General features: G+C 38.6%; 5 protein-coding genes across 8 annotated transcripts; 1 reads left to right on the forward strand and 4 right to left on the reverse strand.

Annotated features, from left to right (window-relative positions):
- Positions 1-765: 765 nt before the first annotated feature.
- On the reverse strand, positions 766-6,871 carry LOC142944771 (immunoglobulin lambda-1 light chain-like). Of its 4 annotated transcripts, none has more exons than XM_076085884.1 (4): positions 6,817-6,871; positions 4,779-5,105; positions 2,106-2,135; positions 766-1,294 (listed from the first exon to the last, which is right to left on the reverse strand). In XM_076085884.1, exons 1-4 carry the CDS (start codon positions 6,854-6,856, stop codon positions 966-968), a joined length of 726 nt encoding a protein of 241 aa, XP_075941999.1. In that variant the 5' UTR covers positions 6,857-6,871; the 3' UTR covers positions 766-965. The 4 variants fall into 4 exon arrangements, with proteins under 4 accessions (XP_075941999.1, XP_075941997.1, XP_075941998.1 ...); XM_076085882.1 differs by lacking the exon at positions 4,779-5,105 and adding an exon at positions 6,398-6,724; XM_076085883.1 differs by lacking the exon at positions 6,817-6,871 and adding an exon at positions 5,197-5,251.
- Positions 6,872-7,796: 925 nt separating this feature from the next.
- Positions 7,797-9,957, reverse strand: LOC142944772 (immunoglobulin lambda-1 light chain-like). The gene is made up of 4 exons (XM_076085885.1): positions 9,897-9,957; positions 9,487-9,811; positions 9,138-9,172; positions 7,797-8,325 (listed from the first exon to the last, which is right to left on the reverse strand). Exons 1-4 carry the CDS (start codon positions 9,934-9,936, stop codon positions 7,997-7,999), a joined length of 729 nt encoding a protein of 242 aa, XP_075942000.1. The 5' UTR covers positions 9,937-9,957; the 3' UTR covers positions 7,797-7,996.
- Positions 9,958-13,125: 3,168 nt separating this feature from the next.
- On the reverse strand, positions 13,126-15,292 carry LOC142944774 (immunoglobulin lambda-1 light chain-like). Its single transcript, XM_076085886.1, has 4 exons — positions 15,229-15,292; positions 14,819-15,143; positions 14,470-14,504; positions 13,126-13,654 (listed from the first exon to the last, which is right to left on the reverse strand). Exons 1-4 carry the CDS (start codon positions 15,266-15,268, stop codon positions 13,326-13,328), a joined length of 729 nt encoding a protein of 242 aa, XP_075942001.1. The 5' UTR covers positions 15,269-15,292; the 3' UTR covers positions 13,126-13,325.
- A 9,082-nt stretch (positions 15,293-24,374) lies between these two features.
- tspan10 (tetraspanin 10) lies at positions 24,375-25,588 on the forward strand. Its single transcript, XM_076085887.1, has 3 exons — positions 24,375-24,464; positions 24,604-25,196; positions 25,282-25,588. Exons 1-3 carry the CDS (start codon positions 24,375-24,377, stop codon positions 25,586-25,588), a joined length of 990 nt encoding a protein of 329 aa, XP_075942002.1.
- A 685-nt stretch (positions 25,589-26,273) lies between these two features.
- LOC142937383 (retinal rod rhodopsin-sensitive cGMP 3',5'-cyclic phosphodiesterase subunit gamma-like) lies at positions 26,274-26,737 on the reverse strand. The gene is made up of 3 exons (XM_076080274.1): positions 26,610-26,737; positions 26,485-26,519; positions 26,274-26,388 (listed from the first exon to the last, which is right to left on the reverse strand). The coding sequence occupies exons 1-3, from the start codon at positions 26,735-26,737 to the stop codon at positions 26,312-26,314; spliced, it is 240 nt and encodes a 79-aa protein (XP_075936389.1). The 3' UTR covers positions 26,274-26,311.
- Between the last annotated feature and the right edge of the window lie 1,242 nt (positions 26,738-27,979).

Genomic DNA, 27,979 nt, shown 5'->3' on the forward strand with positions numbered 1-27,979 from the left:
GAGACTGAGAGTGACTGACAGGAGGAGGAGCTTTGATTAAATCTGCATGCTTTCTCACAGGTGTTGGTCCTTTATCTTCTGTGGCAGGAAATGTCTTTAATTCATCCATTAGTCAGTAGATGAAAACTTAAGTTAACAAAACACAATAATGTCATGATGTCAAAAAGCCTCCAGTAAGAATTCTATTTTCATTTTCAATTTCTAATGAATGGGATTCATTGATGAAAGTTTTTGTCATTTGAATCATTTTTTATCTCTGCACGCATCAGCATAATTCACAATAAGAGGTCAACTGTCTGTTGTTGACTAAATGTTACTTGCTAAATAACATTATTGTGTTTCAGTCAGAGACAGTTTCCCTCTTATTTTACAGAGAGCTGACACTTGACCTCTTCATTTACATGGAGCTATAAATAAGAAGAGGAGGCCTGCAGGTGCATCCTGGGAAGGAAGGGGGAGTACAGAGGTGATGCTTCACTGATAGAGGATGAAATCTCAGTTTCAGATCAGATTTTTATCTAATATTCTCACATCTTAAATGTTTTAATCTGTAAATCTCTCTGTTCTACTTTCATTGCAAATAAAGTACAAATAACGATGTAGCTTTCAGAATTAACATAAACATATTCAGCTAAGAATTAAACAGAAATAAGTCTGTTATGTGTGCTGGACTAAATGTAATTATCAGTGAACATTGTGAGAAAAAATATATTGAAGGAAACAACATTTAAATGATCTTCTCATGAGTAAAAATACATTCAACACTTTTTGTTCTTAAAGTTTTCTTTATTTTTTATTGATTGATTCTTGAAATATGCAGCGTTGCAAAGCTGATACAACACCTCCACCTAACTGTCACAACATGTATTACAAGCATGCAGACACATGTTCTAACATGTAAAGCTTGTGATGAACAAACAGCACAAAGAGTAAAGAAGCAGATGTTAAACGCTCATTCTGCTCCTCTACTGTTGTTCAGAGGGACAGTCGGACTTCTTGATGTGTTTCTCTGAAGTCTGGGAGCCCAAAGACACTTTACATGTGTAAACCTGATCCATGTTCCAGTCTGACGTCTGGACGGACAGATAGCTGCTGATGTGGAAAGTCTGGTCGGGTTGTTTAACAGCGGTGCTGGTAGAGATCCCACTGCTCACTGGACTCCCTCCAGACATCCAGGTCACATCTGCAAAAGGCACAGACTGACTGGACAGACAGGCCAGAGAGGCTTTGTTGGACCGGAGCTCAGCACTGGACGGAGGGAAGACAGTCAGGACGGGAGGAGTGAGGCTGGAGCCTGAAACACAAGGAGGACTTTAATTAATGAACGAGAATCAAATCATCAATACAAAGCATGTCATCACAGATTCATTTATTAGTTGTGTTGAACATATAGCAAACCTGCTGAAGAACTAAAATATTTTAAATTTGCAAAAAAACATTTAGTAATCATCACCTAAATATAAGCAGTGTTCCTTGTTAAAACATTTACAATTTATTACAAACTTTGAAATATTCTGTATGATTTTTAGGCTGGAAACTGTCATAAAGTCCCTTTCTCTGTCATATTTAAATTCTAATAAATCAATGTGACAAATTCATCTTTAATAGTCCCTTTGGTTTTGTGAAGTCTGTAACACCAAAGGACACTAATTTAATTTAAAATAGTCACAATGATATTCAGGTAAACTTACAATGAATCCTAAACTTTAGAAGATTAGTAAATCAACATTACAAGAACAGCTTGGTGTTGATGTCACACTGTAAAATAATCTTCAATAAATTATTTCACATAATGATCTACAATGTTAAAATAAATAAGAATATTTTAAATGTTGTGCGACTGTAAAAAAGATCCTCAGTCATCAATGAATGTTTGAGTATTTGTCAAATATGTTTAAAATATTATGATCGTTTGCAGATCTTTCCTTTGCCTTCAAACTCAAAGCCTGGTGTCAAAGCAGGTGTTAAAAAGTCTCAATTTAAATCACCCAACAACATGTTGAACATTTTAAATAATTACCAAAATACACATTGATTATTTCCTCTTAATATTGATCAGAAACAGATAATAGATCCAGTTTTATGATCAGATAAAAAGTACTTACTTGTCACAATCAGCTTGGTTCCTTGTCCGAATACCACAATGATTCAGTTTGTACACATGGCTGTACAAAAACCTCCTGACTCTCTAATGAGGGGAGTGGAACTGAAACATGCTGTTGAGACCAACTTTCACTGTCAACATCTCATTCACTTCATCAGTCTGATCTTATTCCTAAACACTGCTGCACTTGTTTCAAACACTCTCGTCTCTTTAGAGGAATTCATTTCATGTCCTTCAATGTTTTGTTCCAGTTTTGCTGATTTCAGTGGTTTTATTTTGCTCAGAAATGAAGAAATCTGTAGTGAGTGTCTGATGGAGGTTTTTGTCACAGTGTGAACCACTGTGGTACAGCTGCATCAGCAGAGTCATCATATGTCCCACAGTAATACTGAGCAGAGTCTCCTGCCTCTGCCTGCTTTATGATGAACTGGTATTCTATGCTTGATGAGGATTTAGAGTTGAACCGGTCTGAGGAGAATCCTGATCCAAAGTCGAGCGAACTGCCAGAATGGTAAAATCTGAGAACATACTGAGGAGCTTCACCAGGAACCTGTTTATACCAACTGACATAATTTCCATCATATCTCTGAATGTTGCAGTTGAGAACAACCTCTTGTCCTGTAGAAACTGTGCGGACAGCAGGCGTCTGAGTCAGCACTATCACTGCATCAACATCTGTCAACACACAGAGAGAAGAAATAAGGTGAAAGGTTTCTGTGTGAAAATGTGTGCTGTAAAATGAATGAGAAGAATATCTTACATGTGAGAGCAGTGATGAGAGTGCAGAGGATCCCCAGCATGGTGTCAGTGTGTGGTGTAAACGTTCCTTACTGTCCAGCTGAGAGGTGAGCAGGGTTGGAGTGTGAGGAGAAGAGACTCTGAAGCTTATAAAGACACTGAGGAGAGGAGAAGTGGAGGAGGAGGAGCCTAAACCATGAACACAGTTATCAAATATGAAACAGGTGTGTGGTTTAATGTCTTATCACCAGATCATTTTGTACCAATGATCTGATGTTTCATTAATTATTTTTTTCATGACCAAATATCTTCGTATTATCTTTGGATGTCTGCAGATCTCTCTTGCATACATGGAGGAGTGTTATCAGACATGTTTTCTCTTTAAAACTAATCATACAAAGAAAGCCGTGGTTCGATATTTGAGCTCAAAATATGGTGTTTTCATTATATTATACACAATAAACAGTGTGTAATGTTTTTCTTCAGATATCTGATCTATTTTAGTGTACTGTATGTCAAACCATGTTAGGTAATTTCCACTGACACATCTGCTGCAACTAAAATAAAAAAATCACAACCTTCGGAATATTTAAATAATATATCACGTTTCTTGGAGAGTTTGAGCTGTAACACCTTGTTAAGTTCCCTAAATTATGTTCTCCTTGTTTTCAAATTCATGTTATTTTTGGGTTTCTTGTTTTATTTTTAATCTACCTTAGCGTAATCAAGTTCACTTTATTTGTAAAACATTCACAAATTGACTCTTTTAACTGTTGTGTTTGCATCTTGTTCTGTAATCATACAAGTATTTACATTGTGTATTTTTACATTAATTGTGACAGCTTGAAGTTCACAAAATCGTGAACAGTGAAAATATCTAAGTCCATATATAATATGTGTAGTTGCCTCCATGATAAACAACCCTATTTACTATTCTTTTAGTTTGCTGCCATATAAACTGGATGATGATTGTTCTGCTGCAACTTTTATCTCAACCAGAACACAGGCTGAGACAAAGCAGCAGGTGGACAGAAGACGGGAGGATTGACTGATACTGACGGATGTCTGTGTTCTTCATTCTTTATAAACTTCACTCAGAAATGTTATTTATTTTATTGACATTTTACATTTGTTTCCAGTGAGATATTAATGACTTTGTATAGTTTATTTGCTGTCGTAAACACGACTGTTTCTGCTCTAGAAACAATATTCAGCTATAACTTAATTATGAATAACTTCTAATTCTTTTCTCAATTTATTTGTGTGTATGAAATAATAGGTCTCTCTACACTAAGAGAAGAAATCAGTACCAACTGTGAGATTGAGATTTAATTGACTAATGTAGAATTTTGAAGTTTTCCAAAATTAGGTGGCGTCCTAAATTTAATCTAAATTTAAATGATCTGATTTATATTAATGATGTCTTATCATGGAAGCTGAGTACGATCATTTTTTTGTACTAATCTATGGGTTTATGATTCATAATTGAGTTTTTAATAATAATGGTGACATATTTTGATATTAATTAAATATATATTAAATCTTCTACAAGCAATCACGCTACAGTACAAAGATATACATGGGCACCAGAGGATTTCTCTCCAGAAGGATAAATACATTTAGATCAGCAAATAAGAAACTATTAGAAACTTCCTACAATTTGAAACAAGTGTGATGAGCAGAGAGACACATTCATATTTACTGTAAACAATTATTATTTTCCAACAATGTAAAAGATCATGACTTGACTTTACTTGTGTGAACATTCTGCATGTATAATAGAAAACTAGTAAGTTTGAAGATATATGTTTAAACATATGAGGGGAAGTTACTGAAAGCATTGACTGATGGCTTCACTCTCAGTCAAGATGTGTCAGAGTCTCAAAAAGCAGAAGTATTGAGTGAAGAGGTTTTTGTCACAGTGTAAATCACTGTGATACGTACTGTTTAACAGAGTTGTCCCATATGTGACAGTAATAGACTGCTGAGTCTCCCTCCTCCATGTTGTTTATGATCAAACGATAATCTGTTGTTGACTGATGAGTAGATGTGAACTTTGGAGAGGAAAACCCAGAGCCATAGGTTGGAGAGCTGTGGCTGCTATGAAAATATAAAACAAACTGAGGAACTCCTCCAGGAATCTGTTTGTACCAGTAAACACTACTGTCAGTAACAGTCCCCAGGTTACAGTCCATGGTGGCTGTCTCTCCTCTCCGCACCGTCACAACAGGCTTCTGTGTCACCACCGTCACACCACTCACACCTGAAACAACAAGATGACATGAAGTCAAGAGAAACACACAGACTGATGAAAACAACATGAGCTCAAAGCAGCAGTAAGTCAGCCTCCTCACATGTGAGAGCAGTGATGAGAGTGCAGAGGATCCCCAGCATGGTGTCAGTGTGTGGTGTAGGCTAAACGTCCCTTACTGTCCAGCTGAGAGGTGAGCAGGGTTGGAGTGTGAGGAGAAGAGACTCTGAAGCTTATAAAGACACTGAGGAGAGGAGAAGTGGAGGAGGAGGAGCTTAAACCATGAACACAGTTATCAAATATAAAACAGGTGTGTGGTTTAATGTCTTATCACCAGATTATTTTGTACCAATAATATGATGTTTCTTGATATTTTGTTCATGACCAAATATCTTCATATTATCTTTGGGACTCTGCAGTTTTCCCTTCTATACATGGAGGAGTGTTATATGACATGTTTTCTCTTTAAAACTAATTTTAAAAATCATGAGGTTGCTCCAAATATGGTGGTTTCATTATGTTACACAATAAACAGTGTGTAATGTTTTTCATTAGATATCTTTTATTTCATATTTATTTTAATAAACTGTATGTCAAACCATGTTGAGTAACTTCCACCAACACATCTGCAGCAACTAAAATCATAAATCATAACTTTCACAACATTGAAATAATAAATCACATTTTTGGAGAGTTTTATCTGGAACACCTCGTCAAGTTCCTTAAAGTCATGTTCTCTTTGTTTTCACATTTGTTTCATTTTTTGGGTTTCCAGTTTTATTTTTTCCGTCACCTTTCTCTCTCGTTTCAGATAACTTCACTTCCTGCCCTTGTGTGTTTCCCGCCAGCGTGATTACCTTTCCCTGTCCTGATCAGCTCACCTGTTCCCAATTACCCCTCCTCCTCCCTAGAGTATTTAGTCTGTGTGCTCCCTTTTGTCTGTGCCAGTTTGTCTTAGTATCTCTGTGTCTAATGTTCCAGTAATTTCTCCCTGTGGTCTTGGTTAGCTGGTTCTTGACTCTATACAGACATCCTATCTACCAAACCTCTGCTGGTAAAAACTGAATTTTTTAACTGTCCTGGTCTTGAGTTGTGCTTTTGAGTCCTTGCCTCAGGTGTGGCTTTGGCCTTAACATGAGCAACAAAAACTATAAGATATTACAAATTAAAAAGTGTACATCTGCATGGGAAAATGTCAGAGGCATCGTTCCCCATGATAGCTTTACTCACAGCAATTTATACCAGTCTCTTAAAAAGCAGAAGTATTGAGTGAAGAGGTTTTTGTCACAGTGTAAATCACTGTGATACGTCCTGTTTAACAGAGTCGTCCCATGTGTGACAGTAATAGACTGCTGAGTCTCCCTCCTCCATGTTGTTTATGATCAAACGATAATCTGATGTTGACTGATGAGTAGATGTAAACTTTGGAGAGGAAAACCCAGAGCCATAGGTTGGAGAGCTGTCGCCGTGATAAAAAAATAAAACAAACTGAGGAACTCCTCCAGGAATCTGTTTGTACCAGCGAGCACCACTGTCAGTAACAGTCCCCAGGTTACAGTCCATGGTGGCTGTCTCTCCTCTCCTCACCGCCACAACAGGCTTCTGTGTCACCACCGTCACACCACTCACACCTGGAAACAACAAGATGACATGAAGTCAAGAGAAACACACAGACTGATGAATCCAACATGAGCTCAAAGCAGCAGTAAGTCAGCCTCCTCACATGTGAGAGCAGTGATGAGAGTGCAGAGGGTCCCCAGCATGGTGTCAGTGTGTGATGAGAATGGCCTTGTGACTTGGAAAGTGAGCTTACTGCTGACAGAGTAGAGGGTTTGGAGGATGAGGAGAGGAGGTGCTGGAGGAGCAATTTATTACAACGCTGAGACTGAGAGTGACTGACAGGAGGAGGAGCTTTGATTAAATCTGCATGTTTTCTCACAGGTGTTGGTCCTTTATCTTCTGTGGCAGGAAATGTCTTTAATTCATCCATTAATGTCAGTAGATGAAAAATTAAGTTAACAAAACACAATAATGTCATGATGTCATAAAACCTGCAGTATGAATGTAATTTTATTTCCAATTTCTAATGGATGGGATTCATTGATGAAGGTTTTTATCATTGTGAATCATTTAGCTTAAGTTTTTATAAATAAATAATATAGATATTTACTGCAGTATATAATCGTTGGCTCTGCACGCATCAGCATAATTCCCATTAAGAGGTAAACTGTCTGTTGTTGACTAAATGTTACTTGCTAAATAACACAAGTTTGTTTCCAGTCAGAGACAGTTTCCCTCTTATTTTACAGAGAGCTGACACTTGACCTCTTCATTTACATGGAGCTATTAATGAGAAGAGGAGGCCTGCAGGTGCATCCTGGGAAGGAAGGGGGAGTACAGAGGTGATGCTTCACTGATAGAGGATGAAAACTCAGTTTCAGATCAGATTTTTATCTAATATTCTCACATCTTAAATGTTTTAATCTGTAAATCTCTCTGTTCTGCTTTCATTGCAAATAAAGCACAAATAACGATGTAGCTTTCAGAATTAACATAAACATATTCAACTAAGAATTAAACAGAAATAAGTCTGTTATGTGTGCTGGACTAAATGTAATTATCAGTGAACATTGTGAGAGAAAATATATATTGAAGGAAACAACATTTAAATGATCTTCTCATGAGTAAAAACACATTCAACACTTTTTGTTCTTAAAGTTTTCTTTATTTTTTATTGATTGATTCTTGAAATATGCAGCGTTGCAAAGCTGATACAACACCTCCACCTAACTGTCACAACATGTATTACAAGCATGCAGACACATGTTCTAACATGTAAAGCTTGTGATGAACAAACAGCACAAAGAGTAAAGAAGCAGATGTTAAACGCTCATTCTGCTCCTCTACTGTTGTTCAGAGGGACAGTCGGACTTCTTGATGTGTTTCTCTGAAGTCTGGGAGCCCAAAGACACTTTACATGTGTAAACCTTATCCATGTTCCAGTCTGACGTCTGGACGGACAGATAGCTGCTGATGTGGAAAGTCTGGTCGGGTTGTTTAACAGCGGTGCTGGTAGAGATCCCACTGCTCACTGGACTCCCTCCAGACATCCAGGTCACATCTGCAAAAGGCACAGACTGACTGGACAGACAGGCCAGAGAGGCTTTGTTGGACCGGAGCTCAGCACTGGACGGAGGGAAGACAGTCAGGACGGGAGGAGTGAGGCTGGAGCCTGAAACACAAGGAGGACTTTAATTAATGAACGAGAATAGAATCATTAACACAAAGCATGACATCACAGATTAATTTATTAGTTGTGTTGAACATATAGCAAACCTGCTGAAGAACTCAAATATTTTAAATTTGCAAAAAACATTTAGTAATCATCACCTAAATATAAGTGTGTTCCTTGTTCAAACATTTACAATTTATTACAAACTTTGAAATATTCTGTATGATTTTTAGGCTGGAAACTGTCATAAAGTCCCTTTCTCTGTCATATTTAAATTCTAATAAATCAATGTGACAAATTCATCTTTAATTGTAGTCCCTTTGGTTTTGTGAAGTCTGTAACACCAAAGGACATTCATTTAATTTAAAATAGTCACAATGATATTCAGGTAAACTTACAATGAATCCTAAACGTTAGAAGATTAGTAAATCAACATTACAAGAACAGCTTGGTGTTGATGTCACACTGTAAAATAATCTTCAATAAATTATTTCACATAATGATCTACAATGTTAAAATAAATAAGAATATTTTAAATGTTGTGCGACTGCAAAAAAGATCCTCAGTCATCAATGAACGTTTGAGTATTTGTCAAATATGTTTAAAATATTATGATAGTTTGCAGATCTTTCCTTTGCCTTCAAACTCAAAGCCTGGTGTCAAAGCAGGTGTTAAAAAGTCTCAATTTAAATCACCAAACAACATGTTGAACATTTTAAATAATTACCAAAATACACATTGATTATTTCCTCTTAATATTGATCAGAAACAGATAATAGATCCAGTTTTATGATCAGATAAAAAGTACTTACTTGTCACAATCAGCTTGGTTCCTTGTCCGAATACCACAGTGATTCAGTTTGTACACATGGCTGTACAAAAACCTCCTGACTCTCTAATGAGGGGAGTGGAACTGAAACATGCTGTTGAGACCAACTTTCACTGTCAACATCTCATTCACTTCATCAGTCTGATCTTATTCCTAAACACTGCTGCACTTGTTTCAAACGCTCTCGTCTCTTTAGAGGAATTCATTTCACGTCCTTCAATGTTTTGTTCCAGTTTTGCTGATTTCAGTGGTTTTATTTCGCTCAGAAATGAAGAAATCTGTAGTGAGTGTCTGATGGAGGTTTTTGTCACAGTGTGAACCACTGTGGTACAGCTGCAGAAGCAGAGCTATCCCATGTCTGACAGTAATACTGAGCAGAGTCTCCTGCCTCTGCCTGCTTTATGATGAACTGGTATTCTATGCTTGATGAGGATTTAGAGTTGAACCGGTCTGAGGAGAATCCTGATCCAAAGGTTGGTGAACTGTGAGAATGGTAAAATCTCACAACATACTGAGGAGCTTCACCAGGAACCTGTTTATACCAACTGACATAATGTCCATCATCTCTCTGAATGTTGCAGTTGAGAACAACCTCTTGTCCTGTAGAAACTGTGTGGACAGCAGGCGTCTGAGTCAGCACTATCACTGCATCAACATCTGTCAACACACAGAGAGAAGAAATAAGGTGAAAGGTTTCTGTGTGAAAATGTGTGGTGTAAAATGAATGAGAAGAATATCTTACATGTGAGAGCAGTGATGAGAGTGCAGAGGATCCCCAGCATGGTGTCAGTGTGTGGTGTAAACGTCCCTTACTGTCCAGCTGAGAGGTGAGCAGGGTTGGAGTGTGAGGAGAAGAGACTCTGAAGCTTATAAAGACACTGAGGAGAGGAGAAGTGGAGGAGGAGGAGCCTAAACCATGAACACAGTTATCAAATATGAAACAGGTGTGTGGTTTAATGTCTTATCACCAGATCATTTTGTACCAATAATCTGATGTTTCATTAATTATTTTTTTCATGACCAAATATCTTCGTATTATCTTTGGATGTCTGCAGATCTCTCTTGCATACATGGAGGAGTGTTATATGACATGTTTTCTCTTTAAAACTAATCATACAAAGAAAGCCGTGGTTCAATATTTGAGTTCAAAATATATGTTTTCATTATATTATACACAATAAACAGTGTTTAATGTTTTTCTTCAGATATCTTATTTTCACTATATTGAAATAATAAATCACGTTTTTGGAGAGTTTGAGCTGTAACACCTTGTCAAGTTCCTTAAGTTATGTTCTCCTTGTTTTCACATTCATGTTATTTTTGGGTTTCCTGTTTTATTTTTCATTTTTAATCTACCTTAGCGTAATCAAATTCACTTTATTTGTAAAACATTCACAAATTGATTCTTTTAACTGTTTTGTTTGCATCTTGTTCTGTAATCATACAAGTATTTACATTGTTTATTTTTACATTAATTGTGACAGCTTGAAGTTCACAAAAGTGCAAACAGTGAAAATATCTAAGTCCATATATAATAAGTATAGTTGCCTCCATGATAAACAACCCTGTTTACTATTCTTTTAGTTTGCTGCCATATAAACTGGATGATGATTGTTCTGCTGCAACTTTTATCTCAACCAGAACACAGACTGAGACAAAGCAGCAGGTGGACAGAAGACGGGAGGATTGACTGATACTGACGGATGTCTGTGTTCTTTATTCTTTATAAACTTCACTCAGAAATGTTATTTATTTTATTGACATTTTACATTTGTTTCCAGTGAGATATTAATGACTTTGTATAGTTTATTTGCTGTCGTAAACACGACTGTTTCTGCTCTAGAAACAATATTCAGCTATAACTTAATTATGAATAACTTCTAATTCTGTTCTGAATTTATTTGTGTGTGTATGAAATAATAGGTCTCTCTACACTAAGAGAAGAAATCAGTAGCAACTGTGAGATTGAGATTTAATTGATTTATATAGAATTTTGAAGTTTTCCAAAACTAGGTGGCGTCCTAAATGTAATCTAAATTTAAATGATCTGATTTATATTAATGATGTCTTATCATGGAAGCTGAGTACGATCATTTTTTTGTACTAATCTATGGGTTTATGATTCATATTTGAGTTTTTAATTATAATGGTGACATATTTTGATATTAATTAAATATATATTAAATCTTCTACAAGCAATCACGCTACAGTACAAAGATATACATGGGCACCAGAGGATTTCTCTCCAGAAGGATAAATACATTTAGATCAGCAAATAAGAAACTATTAGAAACTTCCTACAATTTGAAACAAGTGTGATGAGCAGAGAGACACATTCATATTTACTGTAAACAATTATTGTTTTTTTAATGTCATCATCATGACTTGACTTTACTTGTGTGAACATTCTGCATGTATAATAGAAAACTAGTAAGTTTGAAGATATATGTTTAAACATATGAGGGGAAGTTACTGAAAGCATTGACTGATGGCTTCACTCTCAGTCAAGATGTGTCAGAGTCTCAAAAAGCAGAAGTATTGAGTGAAGAGGTTTTTGTCACAGTGTAAATCACTGTGATACGTGCTGTTTAACAGAGTTGTCCCATGTATTACAATAATAGACTGCTGAGTCTCCCTCCTCCATGTTGTTTATGATCAAACGATAATCTGATGTTGACTGATGAGTAGATGTGAACTTTGGAGAGGAAAACCCAGAGCCATAGGTTGGAGAGCTGGAGCTGTGATGAAAATATAAAACAAACTGAGGAACTCCTCCAGGAATCTGTTTGTACCAGCGAGCACTATAGCCAGTAACAGTCCCCAGGTTACAGTCCATGGTGGCTGTCTCTCCTCTCCTCACCGTCACAACAGGCTTCTGTGTCACCACCGTCACACCACTCACACCTGAAACAACAAGATGACATGGAGTCAAGAGAAACACACAGACTGATGAATCCAACATGAGCTCAAAGCAGCAGTAAGTCAGCCTCCTCACATGTGAGAGCAGTGATGAGAGTGCAGAGGGTCCCCAGCATGGTGTCAGTGTGTGATGAGAATGGCCTTGTGACTTGGAAAGTGAGCTTACTGCTGACAGAGTAGAGGGTTTGGAGGATGAGGAGAGGAGGTGCTGGAGGAGCAATTTATTACAACGCTGAGACTGAGAGTGACTGACAGGAGGAGGAGCTTTGATTAAATCTGCATGATTTCTCACAGGTGTTGGTCCTTTATCTTCTGTGGAGGAAATGTCTTTAATTCATCCATTAATGTCAGTAGATGAAAACTTAAGTTAACAAAACACAATAATGTCATGATGTCATAAAACCTGCAGTATGAATGTAATTTTATTTTCAATTTCTAATGAATGAGATTCATTGATGAAGGTTTTTATCATTGTGAATCATTTAGCTTAAGTTTTTATAAATAAATAATATAGATATTTACTGCAGTATATAATCTTTGGCTCTGCACGCATCAGCATAATTCACAATAAGAGGTCAACTGTCTGTTGTTGACTAAATGTTACTTGCTAAATAACACAAGTTTGTTTCCAGTCAGAGACAGTTCCCTCTTATTTTACAGAGAGCTGACACTTGACCTCTTCATTTACATGGAGCTATAAATGAGAAGAGGAGGCCTGCAGCTGCATCCTGGGAAGGAAGGGGGAGTACAGAGGTGATGCTTCACTGATAGAGGATGAAAACTCAGTTTCAGATCAGATTTTTATCTAATATTCTCACATCTTAAATGTTTTAATCTGTAAATTTCTCTGTTCTACTTTTATCGCAAATAAAGCACAAATAACGAAGTAGCTTTCAGAATTAACATAAACATATTCAATTAAGAATTAAACAGAAATAAGTCTGTTGTGTGTGCTGGACTAAATGTAATTATCAGTGAACATTGTGAGAGAAAATATATTGAAGGAAACAACATTTAAATGATCTTCTCATGAGTAAAAATACATTCAACACTTTTTGTTCTTAAAGTTTTCTTTATTTTTTATTGATTGATTCTTGAAATATGCAGCGTTGCAAAGCTGATACAACACCTCCACCTAACTGTCACAACATGTATTACAAGCATGCAGACACATGTTCTAACATGTAAAGCTTGTGATGAACAAACAGCACAAAGAGTAAAGAAGCAGATGTTAAACGCTCATTCTGCTCCTCTACTGTTGTTCAGAGGGACAGTCGGACTTCTTGATGTGTTTCTCTGAAGTCTGGGAGCCCAAAGACACTTTACATGTGTAAACCTTATCCATGTTCCAGTCTGACGTCTGGACGGACAGATAGCTGCTGATGTGGAAAGTCTGGTCGGGTTGTTTAACAGCGGTGCTGGTAGAGATCCCACTGCTCACTGGACTCCCTCCAGACATCCAGGTCACATCTGCAAAAGGCACAGACTGACTGGACAGACAGGCCAGAGAGGCTTTGTTGGACCGGAGCTCAGCACTGGACGGAGGGAAGACAGTCAGGACGGGAGGAGTGAGGCTGGAGCCTGAAACACAAGGAGGACTTTAATTAATGAACGAGAATCAAATCATCAATACAAAGCATGACATCACAGATTCATTTATTAGTTGTGTTGAACATATAGCAAACCTGCTGAAGAACTAAAATATTTTAAATTTGCAAAAAAACATTTAGTAATCATCACCTAAATATAAGCAGTGTTCCTTGTTAAAACATTTACAATTTATTACAAACTTTGAAATATTCTGTATGATTTTTTTAGGCTGGAAACTGTCATAAAGTCCCTTTCTCTGTCATATTTAAATTCTAATAAATCAATGTGACAAATTCATCTTTAATAGTAGTCCCTTTGGTTTTGTGAAGTCTGTAACACCAAAGGACACTAATTTAATTTAAAATAGTCACAATGATATTCAGGTAAACTTACAATGAATCCTAAACTTTAGAAGATTAGTAAATCAACATTACAAGAACAGCTTGGTGTTGATGTCACACTGTAAAATAATCTTCAATAAATTATTTCACATAATGATCTACAATGTTAAAATAAATAAGAATATTTTAAATGTTGTGTGACTGTTAAAAGATCCTCAGTCATCAATGAACGTTTGAGTATTTGTCAAATATGTTTAAAATATTATGATAGTTTGCAGATCTTTCCTTTGCCTTCAAACTCAAAGCCTGGTGTCAAAGCAGGTGTTAAAAAGTCTCAATTTAAATCACTAAACAACATGTTGAACATTTTAAATAATTACCAAAATACACATTGATTATTTCCTCTTAATATTGATCAGAAACAGATAATAGATCCAGTTTTATGATCAGATAAAAAGTACTTACTTGTCACAGTCAGCTTGGTTCCTTGTCCGAATACCACAGTGATTCAGTTTGTACACATGGCTGTACAAAAACCTCCTGACTCTCTAATGAGGGGAGTGGAACTGAAACATGCTGTTGAGACCAACTTTCACTGTCAACATCTCATTCACTTCATCAGTCTGATCTTATTCCTAAACACTGCTGCACTTGTTTCAAACACTCTCGTCTCTTTAGAGGAATTCATTTCATGTCCTTCAATGTTTTGTTCCAGTTTTGCTGATTTCAGTGTTTTTATTTCGCTCAGAAATGTAAAAATATGTAGTGAGTGTCTGATGGAGGTTTTTGTCACAGTGTGAACCACTGTGGTACAGCTGCAGAAGCAGAGTCATCCCATGTCTGACAGTAATACTGAGCAGAGTCTCCTGCCTCTGCCTGCTTTATGATGAACTGGTATTCTATGCTTGATGAGGATTTAGAGTTGAACCGGTCTGAGGAGAATCCTGATCCAAAGTCGAGCGAACTGCCAGAATGGCGAAATCCGAGAACATACTGAGGAGCTTCACCAGGAACCTGTTTATACCAATTGACATAATTGTTATCAGATCTCTGAATGTTGCAGTTGAGAACAACCTCTTGTCCTGTAGAAACTGTGTGGACAGCAGGCGTCTGAGTCAGCACTATCACTGCATCAACATCTGTCAACACACAGAGAGAAGATATAAGGTGAAAGGTTTCTGTGTGAAAATGTGTGCTGTAAAATGAATGAGAAGAATATCTTACATGTGAGAGCAGTGATGAGAGTGCAGAGGATCCCCAGCATGGTGTCAGTGTGTGGTGTAAACGTTCCTTACTGTCCAGCTGAGAGGTGAGCAGGGTTGGAGTGTGAGGAGAAGAGACTCTGAAGCTTATAAAGACACTGAGGAGAGGAGAAGTGGAGGAGGAGGAGCCTAAACCATGAACACAGTTATCAAATATGAAACAGGTGTGTGGTTTAATGTCTTATCATCAGATCATTTTGTACCAATGATCTGTTTCATAAATTGTTTTTTTCATGACCAAATATCTTCGTATTATCTTTGGATGTCTGCAGATCTCTCTTGCATACATGGAGGAGTGTTATCAGACATGTTTTCTCTTTAAAACTAATCATACAAAGAAAGCCGTGGTTCAATATTTGAGCTCAAAATATGTGTTTTCATTATATTATACACAATAAACAGTGTTTAATGATTTTCTTCAGATATCTTATTTTCACTATATTGAAATAATAAATCACTTTTTTGTAGAGTTTGAGTTGTAACACCTTGTCAAGTTCCCTAAGTTATGTTCTCCTTGTTTTCACATTCATGTTATTTTTGAGTTTCCTGTTTTATTTTTAATCTACCTTAGCGTAATCAAATTCACTTAATTTGTAAAACATTCACAAATTGATTCTTTTAACTGTTTTGTTTGCATCTTGTTCTGTAATCATACAAGTATTTACATTGTTTATTTTGACATTAATTGTGACAGCTTGAAGTTCACAAAAATGCAAACAGTGAAAATATCTAAGTCCATATATAATAAGTATCGTTGCCTCCATGATAAACAACCCTGTTTACTATTATTTTAGTTTGCTGCCATATAAACTGGATGATGATTGTTCTGCTGCAACTTTTATCTCAACCAGAACACAGACTGAGACAAAGCAGCAGGTGGACAGAAGACGGGAGGATTGACTGATACTGACGGATGTCTGTGTTCTTCATTCTTTATAAACTTCACTCAGAAATGTTATTTATTTTATTGACATTTTACATTTGTTTCCAGTGAGATATTAATGACTTTGTATAGTTTATTTGCTGTTGTAAACACGACTGTTTCTGCTCTAGAAACAATATTCAGCTATAACTTAATTATAAATAACTTCAAATTCTGTTCTGAATTTATTTGTGTGTGTATGAAATAATAGGTCTCTCTACACTAAGAGAAGAAATCAGTACCAACTGTGAGATTGAGATTTAATTGATTTATATAGAATTTTGAAATTTTCCAAAACTAGGTGGCGTCCTAAATGTAATCTAAATTTAAATGATCTGATTTATATTAATGATGTCTTATCATGGAAGCTGAGTACGATCATTTTTTTGTACTAATCTATGGGTTTATGATTCATAATTGAGTTTTTAATAATAATGGTGACATATTTTGATATTAATTAAATATATATTAAATCTTCTACAAGCAATCACGCTACAGTACAAAGATATACATGGGCACCAGAGGATTTCTCTCCAGAAGGATAAATACATTTAGATCAGCAACTAAGAAACTATTAGAAACTTCCTACAATTTGAAACAAGTGTGATGAGCAGAGAGACACATTCATATTTACTGTAAACAGTTATTGTTTTTTTAATGTCATCATCATGACTTGACTTTACTTGTGTGAACATTCTGCATGTATAATCGAAAACTAGTAAGTTTGAAGATATATGTTTAAACATATGAGGGGAAGTTACTGAAAGCATTGACTGATGGCTTCACTCTCAGTCAAGATGTGTCAGAGTCTCAAAAAGCAGAAGTGTTGAGTGAAGAGGTTTTTGTCACAGTGTAAATCACTGTGATACGAGCTGATTAACAGAGCTGTCCCATGTATTACAGTAATAGACTGCTGAGTCTCCCTCCTCCATGTTGTTTATGATCAAACGATAATCTGATGTTGACTGATGAGTAGATGTAAACTTTGGAGAGGAAAACCCAGAGCCATAGGTTGGAGAGCTGTAGCTGTGATGAAAATATAAAACAAACTGAGGAACTCCTCCAGGAATCTGTTTGTACCAGTAAGCAACATGGCTAGTAACAGTCCCCAGGTTACAGTCCATGGTGGCTGTCTCTCCTCTCCTCACCGTCACAACAGGCTTCTGTGTCACCACCGTCACACCACTCACACCTGAAACAACAAGATGACATGAAGTCAAGAGAAACACACAGACTGATGAATCCAACATGAGCTCAAAGCAGCAGTAAGTCAGCCTCCTCACATGTGAGAGCAGTGATGAGAGTGCAGAGGGTCCCCAGCATGGTGTCAGTGTGTGATGAGAATGGCCTTGTGACTTGGAAAGTGAGCTTACTGCTGACAGAGTAGAGGGTTTGGAGGATGAGGAGAGGAGGTGCTGGAGGAGCAATTTATTACAACGCTGAGACTGAGAGTGACTGACAGGAGGAGGAGCTTTGATTAAATCTGCATGCTTTCTCACAGGTGTTGGTCCTTTATCTTCTGTGGCAGGAAATGTCTTTAATTCATCCATTAATGTCAGTAGATGAAAACTTAAGTTAACAAAACAAACACAATAATGTCATGATGTCATAAAACCTGCAGTATGATTGTAATTTTATTTTCAATTTCTAATGAATGGGATTCATTGATGAAGGTTTTTATCATTGTGAATCATTTAGCTTATAAGTTTTTATAAATAAAGAATATAGATATTTACTGCAGTATATAATCTTTGGCTCTGCACGCATCAGCATAATTCACAATAAGAGGTAAACTGTCTGTGATTGACAAAATGTTACTTGCTAAAAAACACAAGTATGTTTCCAGTCAGAGACAGTTTCCCTCTTATTTTACAGAGAGCTGACACTTGACCTCTTCATTTACATGGAGCTATTAATAAGAAGAGGAGGCCTGCAGGTGCATCCTGGGAAGGAAGGGGGAGTACAGAGGTGATGCTTCACTGATAGAGGATGAAAACTCAGTTTCATTATTATTAATGAATTATTCTAACATCCTGACTATTGCAAGCGAGTCAATCCACATTTTAAAAAAATTACTAATAACAAACATGTCACAAATATTCTCATGTATTTGTTACTTTGTCACTCTGTATTATAGGTTACCTCCTAAAATAAAACTGTCAGTGCTCATTGTATTCATAGAAATTGTAGAAATTATGAGAACTTGGAGTCCAGTGTTGATACAATATTTTCAAAACTGCTTATTTCATTTTTTTTAGTTGTGGTGAAGATGAACAAGGAAATGATGAAGGGGTGAATTGTTTTTGCTCTCCAAAATCCATAATGATGTAACAGGCTTTCTTTCAATCTTGCTTATTCTACGGTCCATTTTTAAATTGTATTATACTTTTACTATTTTTACTATAACAGGCTAATCAGGATACAGATATCGCTACTTTCATGAAGTAACTTGATATAGATGCATTGTAAGAGAATACAAAATTAAATTTGTTTTTTAAAAACTCTCCTATTTTATATCTTCCATTGAAACTGGAGGCCACTGGCAGCAGGCGGTTCGACCCCGGCTCCCTCCGTCCACATGTCACGGTGTCTTTCAATCTCCGAACAAGATATCCACAGTGGTTGGGCCAGCGTCTTGAAGCTCCGCCACCATCGGAGTGAGTGTGTGAATGAGTAGCAAAGAGAAAAGCGCTTTGTCCTACCATGGTTGAAAAATGCTAAATGTAGTCCATGTATCAAATGTAGATAAGCTCAAAACGAATCTGTTTTTAATAATCATTTGGGTAAATGACTCAAATACAAACAATGCTTATACAATGTTAATTATTGTGTGTATATACATGAAATCACAATTCAGCCATTGTGATCCCTAATGTCCAGCTATCTGTACACAGAGAGCAGCAGGATGACAGGGGAGATATGTTGATTTTAGCTGCCACCTTGTGGTTAAAAGTGACTTTTTACAAAGAGCCAAAGAAGATTTAAAACTCGTCTTTTTACACCATGCACGAGCATGCGACCTCTTCTGCCATCACACTCCTCAATAAAAGCATACAAACGAATCATCTGAAAACATAACCATATTAACTCTCGGTTGATACTTCAGCACTGATCGGTCTAAGGTCACTGTGGCCCTCTCCTCCTGGCTCTGATCAGTGGTCGCCCCTTGATAGTCCCCCTGACAGGAGCCCTCATCTGAGCTCGCAGTGGAGACCTCAGACCAATGCTGGGGGGAAGCCTCTGTACGGGCCGCTGAGGCAGAGCAAACTTGCCGTACTTGAGGTCGTCCACAAAACCCTCCACGCTGTCTAACTTTGAGTTGAGCTTCCCCAGCTCGTCTTTCAGAGTGTTAAACTGCGTGTAGAGGTCTCCCAGGGCATCTGACAGAGGCCGGATCCTGAACACATGCAGAGACATTTGGGAAAGTTCAAATGAGTCAATTATTTCATTATTTGAATGACCAGTCAAAGAGCTTTGTGTCGCGCAGTGTTGTGTTCCATAAGCTCACATAGAAACGTTTGTACTCAAAACATAACCAAGAGGAGAACTCCAATTGGCAACATGAACATGAAAGTCATGACATTCTGTTAAGCAGAAACAGCCCCATCATCTGCAGGAAACATCAGGAAAGCAGACAGAAATAACGGAAGTCCCGAAAATATGTTTGGCACGAATTTAAGAGACGACACCTGCAGGCAGCCTGCAAAGCCCCTGAAATGGTTACTGAGGAATGTTCAGTAACTAGCTGTTGTTATTGCGGTTCAGAGACTAATCTCCAAAGGAAAGGGTTTACTAACATCTGCCAGAAACACTGGCTGTGTTTTTCCCGGTTTCTGTTGGCACAGTTTCCGTAGTGAGGTCATTAAAAGCTGGCCTTGTGTGGACCAGAGCATTGGTGGATCAAGTTACCGGCTCTGACAGGTCCGTGGTCATGTGCAGAGCAAAGTTACATAATTCCTAATTTAGTCCGTTTGCATGGAACAAGAAAATGCTCGCTGACGTCACTGGCTGTTGTTATTCTCGCTCTTACTCAACATTTGGACCCCTTTTTTTTTTCTTCTCGTCCTTGCTTCTGCGTCTACAATCACTGCAATTTCCATTCAGAATCCAGTGTGACCCACCTGTTGTATTCTGGTAGGACAGAAGCGTGGTCATTGATCAGCAGGTCTTTCACTTGGGTTAGAATGGCATATTTCCAGTTGTCCAGCACCTGGGTCAGGTTGGAACAAGTCTTTCCGTTGGTGTGTTCTGCTGAAGACAGACATTTATAGTAAAGTATTCCCCCTGAACTCCAAACAAAATCTTCATTCATGTGCTTCTAAAAAACGAAACCTTTTGCTAATCATTTACAGATTGTGGAACATCGACGGCGACGACACATCGTCCCTGACCTTTAGGACCCCAACGTGAGCTTCCCTGGTTCCATTTCTGAGCTACGCATGTTAAGACCATGCATAGCAGGACCACAATCCCGTTCATCATCATCTTCCTCACCTAACAGAAACAGAAAGAGGAAATAGGTGCTGCTGAGAAGCAAGTGGAAAGCAGTGGTGGAAAGGAACTAAATACATTTGCTCAAGTACTTAAGTAAAATGTAATAATTCACAAATCAGAAATATGTATTTGACACTTATTACTAGTCACTTTTTTACATAAAAAAACACATTTTAGGTACATTATAGTATACAAAGCATTTAAAATTGGTTCCAAAGAGAATGATGCAGGACTTTTACTTGTGATGGAGTATTTTTAGATTGTGGTATTTGTAATTTGAGTACTTCTTCCACCGCATGCAAGAGATGCTAGGAAAACTTGAGAATGTATTAAGTAAGCACGCATGCTGAAGACACTTCTACTGAAAGAAAACACCTGGTGACCAAGTTAGAATTTCACTTATATTTAGCTGAACTGCAAACGATTAATTAATCTTTTGTTTCGCATAAAGCTTCTGGATGTATTTCACTCAATTCTACCTTCACTTAGATTCACTGTTCTGTGGGTTTTACTATACCTCTCTGTGAAGTGGTGCCGCGGGTCTTTCCAGGTCACAGCAGCAGAACCCGCTCTGTGGTACGATCCTTCAGCAGTGACGCACTGAGAAAACACGACCTGGTCAGCACTCTCTTATAACTGCCTCTCTCATCTCCCGGAGCCATTCCCCCACCTGCTCCCACCCACTTCAGTGATGCAGTTAAGACGCACTCTGTTCTTTTAACATGCATGCACACACACACACACACACACACACACACACACACACACACACACACACACATAGCTGCTGCTGCTGCTTCTGCTGCACACACAACATTTTACTAAAGTCAAAGCTCCCCAAACACATGCACACACACACACATGTGCTTTCCAATTCAGTCTCCGGTGAGTCTTGCAGACTTGTGCATCTTCTACATTGATAGATAACCCTGATGGGAGGTCCTGATAATCCTCCTTCTATCCCCCAGATGTCTTGTTGCTGCTGTGAGTGGTGTACGGCAACGCGGGCTCTCATCCAGAGGAGGTGTTTGATGTAGCAGTATGGCTCCAGCACAGCATTCTTACTGCCTACTGTAATACAATCTGCTCAACATCTGGGCTACAACAGACCCAGCCAGCAATGGTCCCTTTGATTATCAGGGATTGATCAAAATCCGAAGACACACATACACACTTGATGAAGCTGAAAATAAGTGTTTGGTGTTAATCATTTTTAATAAATGAATAAGACATAAACAACTTTTGAGAAAGATTCCCTCACCACTCAACACCCCTGTCTCAGTGGGATTTACTCCATTAGCTCACCAATTTGACACTAATCCACCCCTGATGAGGGTGAAAATGATTAATGTGGAAATAATCTGACTGCTGATGGAAGACAGATCAATGAATCTAGACAGCTTTGGGTAGGAAAATGCAGCTGGACTCCAATAAGCAGAAAGATATCCATCACCAAAGCACATTTTCCTTCTTTTTTTAAATACCGGGCAGCTCTGATATATGAAATACCTTTTGTCACAAAAAAATTCCAGCTCAGAGCTATTCCAATTGAAAGGCTGTTAATGCTGCATGCATCCTGCTGCTGATGTCTGCAGACAGTATTGATATATGGCATGAGGCGAAAAGGAATCTGAACGGACAATGGTCCCTGCCATCTGCACCAACTTTAAACCCACGAGGCAACTTACTGTACCGTATGCTGTTAGTAGGATGAATTCCATCTGTATACCATACATCTTCAGTGCTGAATATACAGAAGGAGTTGGATTCAATTCAAAGAGTGGGAACTAAATGCTCTTTAAATCAACACCCCCCCCCCCCCCCCCCCGAAAGAAACAAGGAAACAGCGGGATTTAAAAGATTTGTTACTAAAACAATATGACACTCAGCTGATAATCTATACTGTCAGCAAGCAGTCACAAGTAAGTCAGTTGGTTTGTAAATATGGACCACAGATGTGCACACACACACACATATATATATATATATATATATATATATATATATATATACCTGAAGTAAGTACTTTCCTCTGGCTGTGAGACTCCTTAACTCATCCTCCACCCTCCATATATAATATAGCTTTTTGTTTTCTTTCCTATGAACCAAATTGGGACTACAATCTAAATTTCGTTGTGCAGCTCTGTCGTACAATGACAAATTAAAAAAACCTTGTAACCTTGTAAGATTATGCATTCAAAACCCAATCGGTAAGAAAAAGTACCACAAGTAAATGTACTTCAGCAGAAAGGGCCCCTGTCATTGTATTACCGTTTTATTATTGCTGATCATTTTTGCAGCAGATAATGTTGTAGCTCGTCTAAGAAAAGCGTATTTGTACTGTTTTAATGTGTTACATGTTGGGTAGATTATCTGTAACAATGCATAATAATGTTGAATGTAAATCCTTAATCTTCACATTAAACAGTAAAGCTACAGACAAATATAGTGGAGTAGAATATCTACCTTTAAAATATATAAGCTATAACTATAAGCTTAAAGTAGCATAAAATGGATATGAATAAAAGTACAAATACCTCAAGTAAATGTAGTTGCCTTTCACCTGTGTATCTTTGTAGAACAGTGAGTGTATATGCACCTGCACACACATTCATCTGCAATATCAGGAATGCACAACTCTTGAAAGCTACTATCCAGACTCTCCACAGAACGTTATCTGGATTGCTGTTGATCCACATTAATATGGAAACAGATTTACAGAAGCACTATTGTCCCGTCTTATCATCCACACATCTGGACTCCTCCACCAGTCAGCGCCGGGCTCCGTCTGCAGACCGACTTCCTTCCAGCTCAGTGCAGCTCAGCCAGAGGAAAGAATGACAGCAGCTGACCCGCAGAGCCAGAGAGTAGCCAGGCCCATCTCTCTCTCTCTCTCTCTCTCTCTCTCTCTCTCTCTCTCTCTCTCGCTCTCTCTCTGCTTTTTAACTTGCTGTCACATTTGTTTTCATCAGAAGGCGGTTAAACGGAAAAATATATCAGCTCTTATATTGAAAGACGCCAAACAGAAGGTGCACCTTGAGGATTCTCTGAGTCACATGACTGTCAGTGTTTATCAAAGGAGAGAGACAGATTTTGAATTCTTCAGTTCAGGTGTCGTTCAATATTTTGAACTCTCTATGTGTATTCGTGTGTGGTTAGTTAGTGTGTTTTACTAAAGAATAAGTGTTATACCATATTTCTGCTGTATTATATCACTTAAATAAACTGAATATTGTCTATCAATATGCCCATTATTAAATTACAAGTTATTCTTTGTTGTGGTTCATTTCATTATTTGTTTTCAGTTCCAGCCAAAGAGGCAAACCCAACATTTTCTCTTCAGCTTTCCGCTTTATTTTCCAATTACACCTCGACATCTTAGTGGTTTACGTGAGTAAGCTTCCAATCAGAAGTTACTTGTTCTGGTCAGAGTGTGTGTGTGTGTGTGTGTGTGTGTGTGAGTATTTTACACACGCTTTGATAACCATTTAATCCCCTCACTGTGACTGTCACATGATGAAGAAATCCTTCAGCCAGAGGCTGAACGCTGCATGGGTTTCTCCACCTCAGCTCACATGCTCCTCTGTTCACACTGCAGTCAATGCCCCCCCCCCCCCCCCCCCCCCCTCCCTGCTCCCCTTAAGCTTCAGTCATTCCGACCAGCTAAAGGCACAGGGAGAATCGTCTCCGACATGAGGAGGAATTTCATGATAAAAAGGATTCTTTTTCCGTGGTCGAGGAGGGACACCACGCAGGATGAGTCCAGTCCGCTCATACCAAAGGTAAGGGGTGATTTTATGAACTTCTGCTTTGTTATTGTTACGTTTCTTTCTGATTATTGAGAATCTGTGTGTTTAAGTGCTTGAGGTGGCATTAGTCCTCAAAACTATGGTATTTAGTTGCATTCCTGTGTGTCCAAAGGCAAGCTCAGCTAAAGAGGACGACGAGGAGCTTGGCAATGTCACCACTGAAATTCACCAAGCAGGGCCAAACGGTGGACAGGTCAACAGCCCTGTATTTGCAGGCATCCAACCCCACTACAGATATTCTTTCATGGACTATTTCCTAAAATACTTCCTCATCATATCCAATCTGGGGTTCACAGTTCTGGGCCTGGTGGTTCTTGTTCTGGGGATGTGGGGCCTCATCAGCAAGCAGTCGTTTGCTCAGGAGAAGATCGGCAGCATCGGCACTGACCCGATGCTGATATTTCTGACTCTGGGCTTCGTGCTGACCATGCTCTGCCTGTCAGGCTGTGTGGGCGCCTTAAGAGAGAACTGCACTTTACTGAAGCTGTTCTCTTTTGTGGTGCTGGCCCTCATCACAGCCCAGGTGCTGACCGCCATCGTGGCCTACAGTCTACAAGATCAGGTTGGAGGCTACCTGCGGTCAGGGATGTTAGCTGCCATGGTGCGCTACCAGGACGATCTGGACCTGAGGTTCATAACGGACGAGATTCAGTCCAATCTGCAGTGCTGTGGGGCAGATAACTACCGTGACTGGGAGCTCAACATGTAAGTAGCAGGCGACTAACTTGGATGTATTTATATTTCATCATGAATGCCTTGAAAGTTATTGGATATAATTTCCTTTCCTCAGATATTACAACTGCTCAGCTCCAGGGGTGCTGGCCTGTGGCGTCCCCGCGACATGCTGTGTGGACCCTCTGGAGAACGGAACAGTGTGGAACTCTCAGTGTGGTTTGGGAGCCCAGCTGCTGGATGAGTTTAGTGCTCAGAGTGTGATCTTCCTGGGCGGCTGTCTGGGAGGAATCTCTCGCTGGATCGAGCAGCACGAGGGCCTGATCGGGACAGTCGGAGTAGTCGTACTGGGGGTCCAGATTCTGACTCTGTTTATCAGCACACGACTGTTAGAGAGCATCCAGTGGCATAAAGTTTACACATAACATGGGATGGTGAATATATCCATCATCTTCTGCTTATTCAGATCTGTGAAAGTGTGCAAAGTGCTTTATTTAGCTGGTGAAAATTCATGTTTTGATTAATTAAGAAAAAGAATCTATCAAAAGTATCGAAATTTGTGATCTTTACATTTAGGGATTTGGACAGAGCTAGGCTAGCTATTGGCCTCTGTTTTGTTGTGCTAAGCTAACTGTCTTCCTATTTACCACATAAACATGAGAGTGGTATCATTCTTCTCATCTAACTCTGTATTACAAAATGTCAAACTATTCCTATAAGTTCCAGCAAATTGCACAGGATATTAAATGCTAAATTCATGGGAACAGAAAGAGACTCAATGGACCCTGAATTACTTTACTGTTCAAATGATATTGTGGTTCAGATATGCTACTTGTTCTTAAAGGGACAAATAAAGCATCATCATGGGAGTGATATTTCAAACAGAGTGGCAAGACTTAATAACACGCTAAGTTTGGCAAAGAGGGGAAAAAAGAAAAAAAGAGGAAATCTTTTTAAAAACCCAACCTTTATTCTGAGTTTGACTAAACATGATGCCGAACAATTGCACAGAAACTCCGTCTTCAAAGTGAGTTACCGCGCTTCTTGTTACAGCTCCCACTGCAACCTCAGGCAGTGACACGAGGACACATCCAGCATCAGACATTCCAACGGCAGCTTGAGAGTCTCAAATTCCTCAGCCAAGAGACTCAGATGATACCATACTGAGCCAGTTCATGTAGCTCTAGATGGCTGTAGGCTTCCCACGGGTAGATTACAGTGATGTCTAAAGAAGCAAGAACAAATAGAGAGTAAGATATGGGAACAGTGGCGATGTTGTTTGGGTGCAGTGGCCTACAGGAACTGTGATACTCCTGCTTACCAGTGCCAAGCCCTTCCAGGATCTCTCCTCCAAAGCTGAGGTGAGAGAAAAGAAATCAGTTTTATTGTGGAGAAACTTATAAAAGACAAACGTTCTGGATGACGCTCATGAATATGTAGGCCTACCAAATGACGCCCCTCTTCGGAGGCTTGCTCTTGCACTGGCCACTGTTCCTCTGTTTGAATTTGGGTGGGCCAGATGCAGTGCCGGTGACTCTGAGGGGAGCTTCAGGTTTGGCCACATCCAAATTCATACTTTTGTTGTTTAAGCTGTCATTAAAAGTGAAGTAAAAGCAGGTCAATTTAAATATTTCTTTGTTAATCGTGCCAAATTTAAAGACATTGCATTCAAGACAAATATCCGCTTCCACCGTTCTGCAATTTGCTTTTACTCGAGACAAACGGATTCGAAATGAATTGTCCTGCTGTGATTACAAACACATCTTCATAGCTTCCTATTTGAAGAAATATAGACAATAAAGGCTCCTGTAATCCCACACTCAGGCTACCGATGAACCCTCCACAATGCCTTGAAACTAGACAGCAGCTTCATAATCAGATTACTATGAGGACATGCTGGATTTGCTTGTGGTCCTAACCAGACACTAGCTCATTAAGTATTCCGATTGTCTGCCCCTGAAAGGAAACTTTACAAAACTGCAATGTTATTAACAGGAAATAAAATTATCTTATGTGATGTTTTAGATATTGCTGGGAATTGTGGGAAAAATTGAGTTTATACATTTATAAAGCAAAATAACTAAATACAATATGAGGCAAATTGTTATACATAGTAAACAAAGCTAATATTACATATGATCATTTGAGAATGGGCCAAGAAAGCACTTGTGCATCGAAATCCTTCAGCAGCTCAAAATCATTGTCTAAATAATGTACTTTATATTCACGTCTTGTGTCTGTGTGTCTGTTGGTAGTGTCTTAGAGATGCAGGGCTGTTGTTGCATGATGAGTTGTTTTTAGTGAAGCCCTCTTGTACTCCTCAGACTCTGAGAAGATTATGATGCTACCAACCAATAAACTGCCGGGCCGTCATCACTTGTGCACACACACACACACAGGTCTTTCATGTTGTATACCGAACGGTTCATTTATTAGGGGATTGGCTGACAGGCATTTTAGGGGATGTCCCTGCTGCTGAGGCTGACCTGGACAGACACATGACAGTGGGAGGCAAATGCAGATGTTTTTAGGATAATAATGGGGATGTGTCCATCAGGAGCAATTTGCAAATATACTGTCCACCTGCATTATTATGCACCTGAGAACATATAGCACGAATGGCAAAAGCATTCTCTAAGATTGAGTTGCATTATGTCTCACTGGTAATCCCCCTCCCCCACACACACACCTCCCACACATAAACACACCTAGTCCATTCATCTGATGGCTTACAACAGCTTCTCTCTGTAATCTACTCCATTCATACACATGCACGTGGGACACGTGCAGGGACACACACTCTCACTTCACACTGT

This window comes from Anarhichas minor, unplaced genomic scaffold (assembly GCF_050575085.1).
Source record: "Anarhichas minor isolate MPS153535 unplaced genomic scaffold, ASM5057508v1 ptg000007l, whole genome shotgun sequence".
In the NCBI taxonomy this organism is placed as follows: domain Eukaryota; kingdom Metazoa; phylum Chordata; class Actinopteri; order Perciformes; family Anarhichadidae; genus Anarhichas; species Anarhichas minor.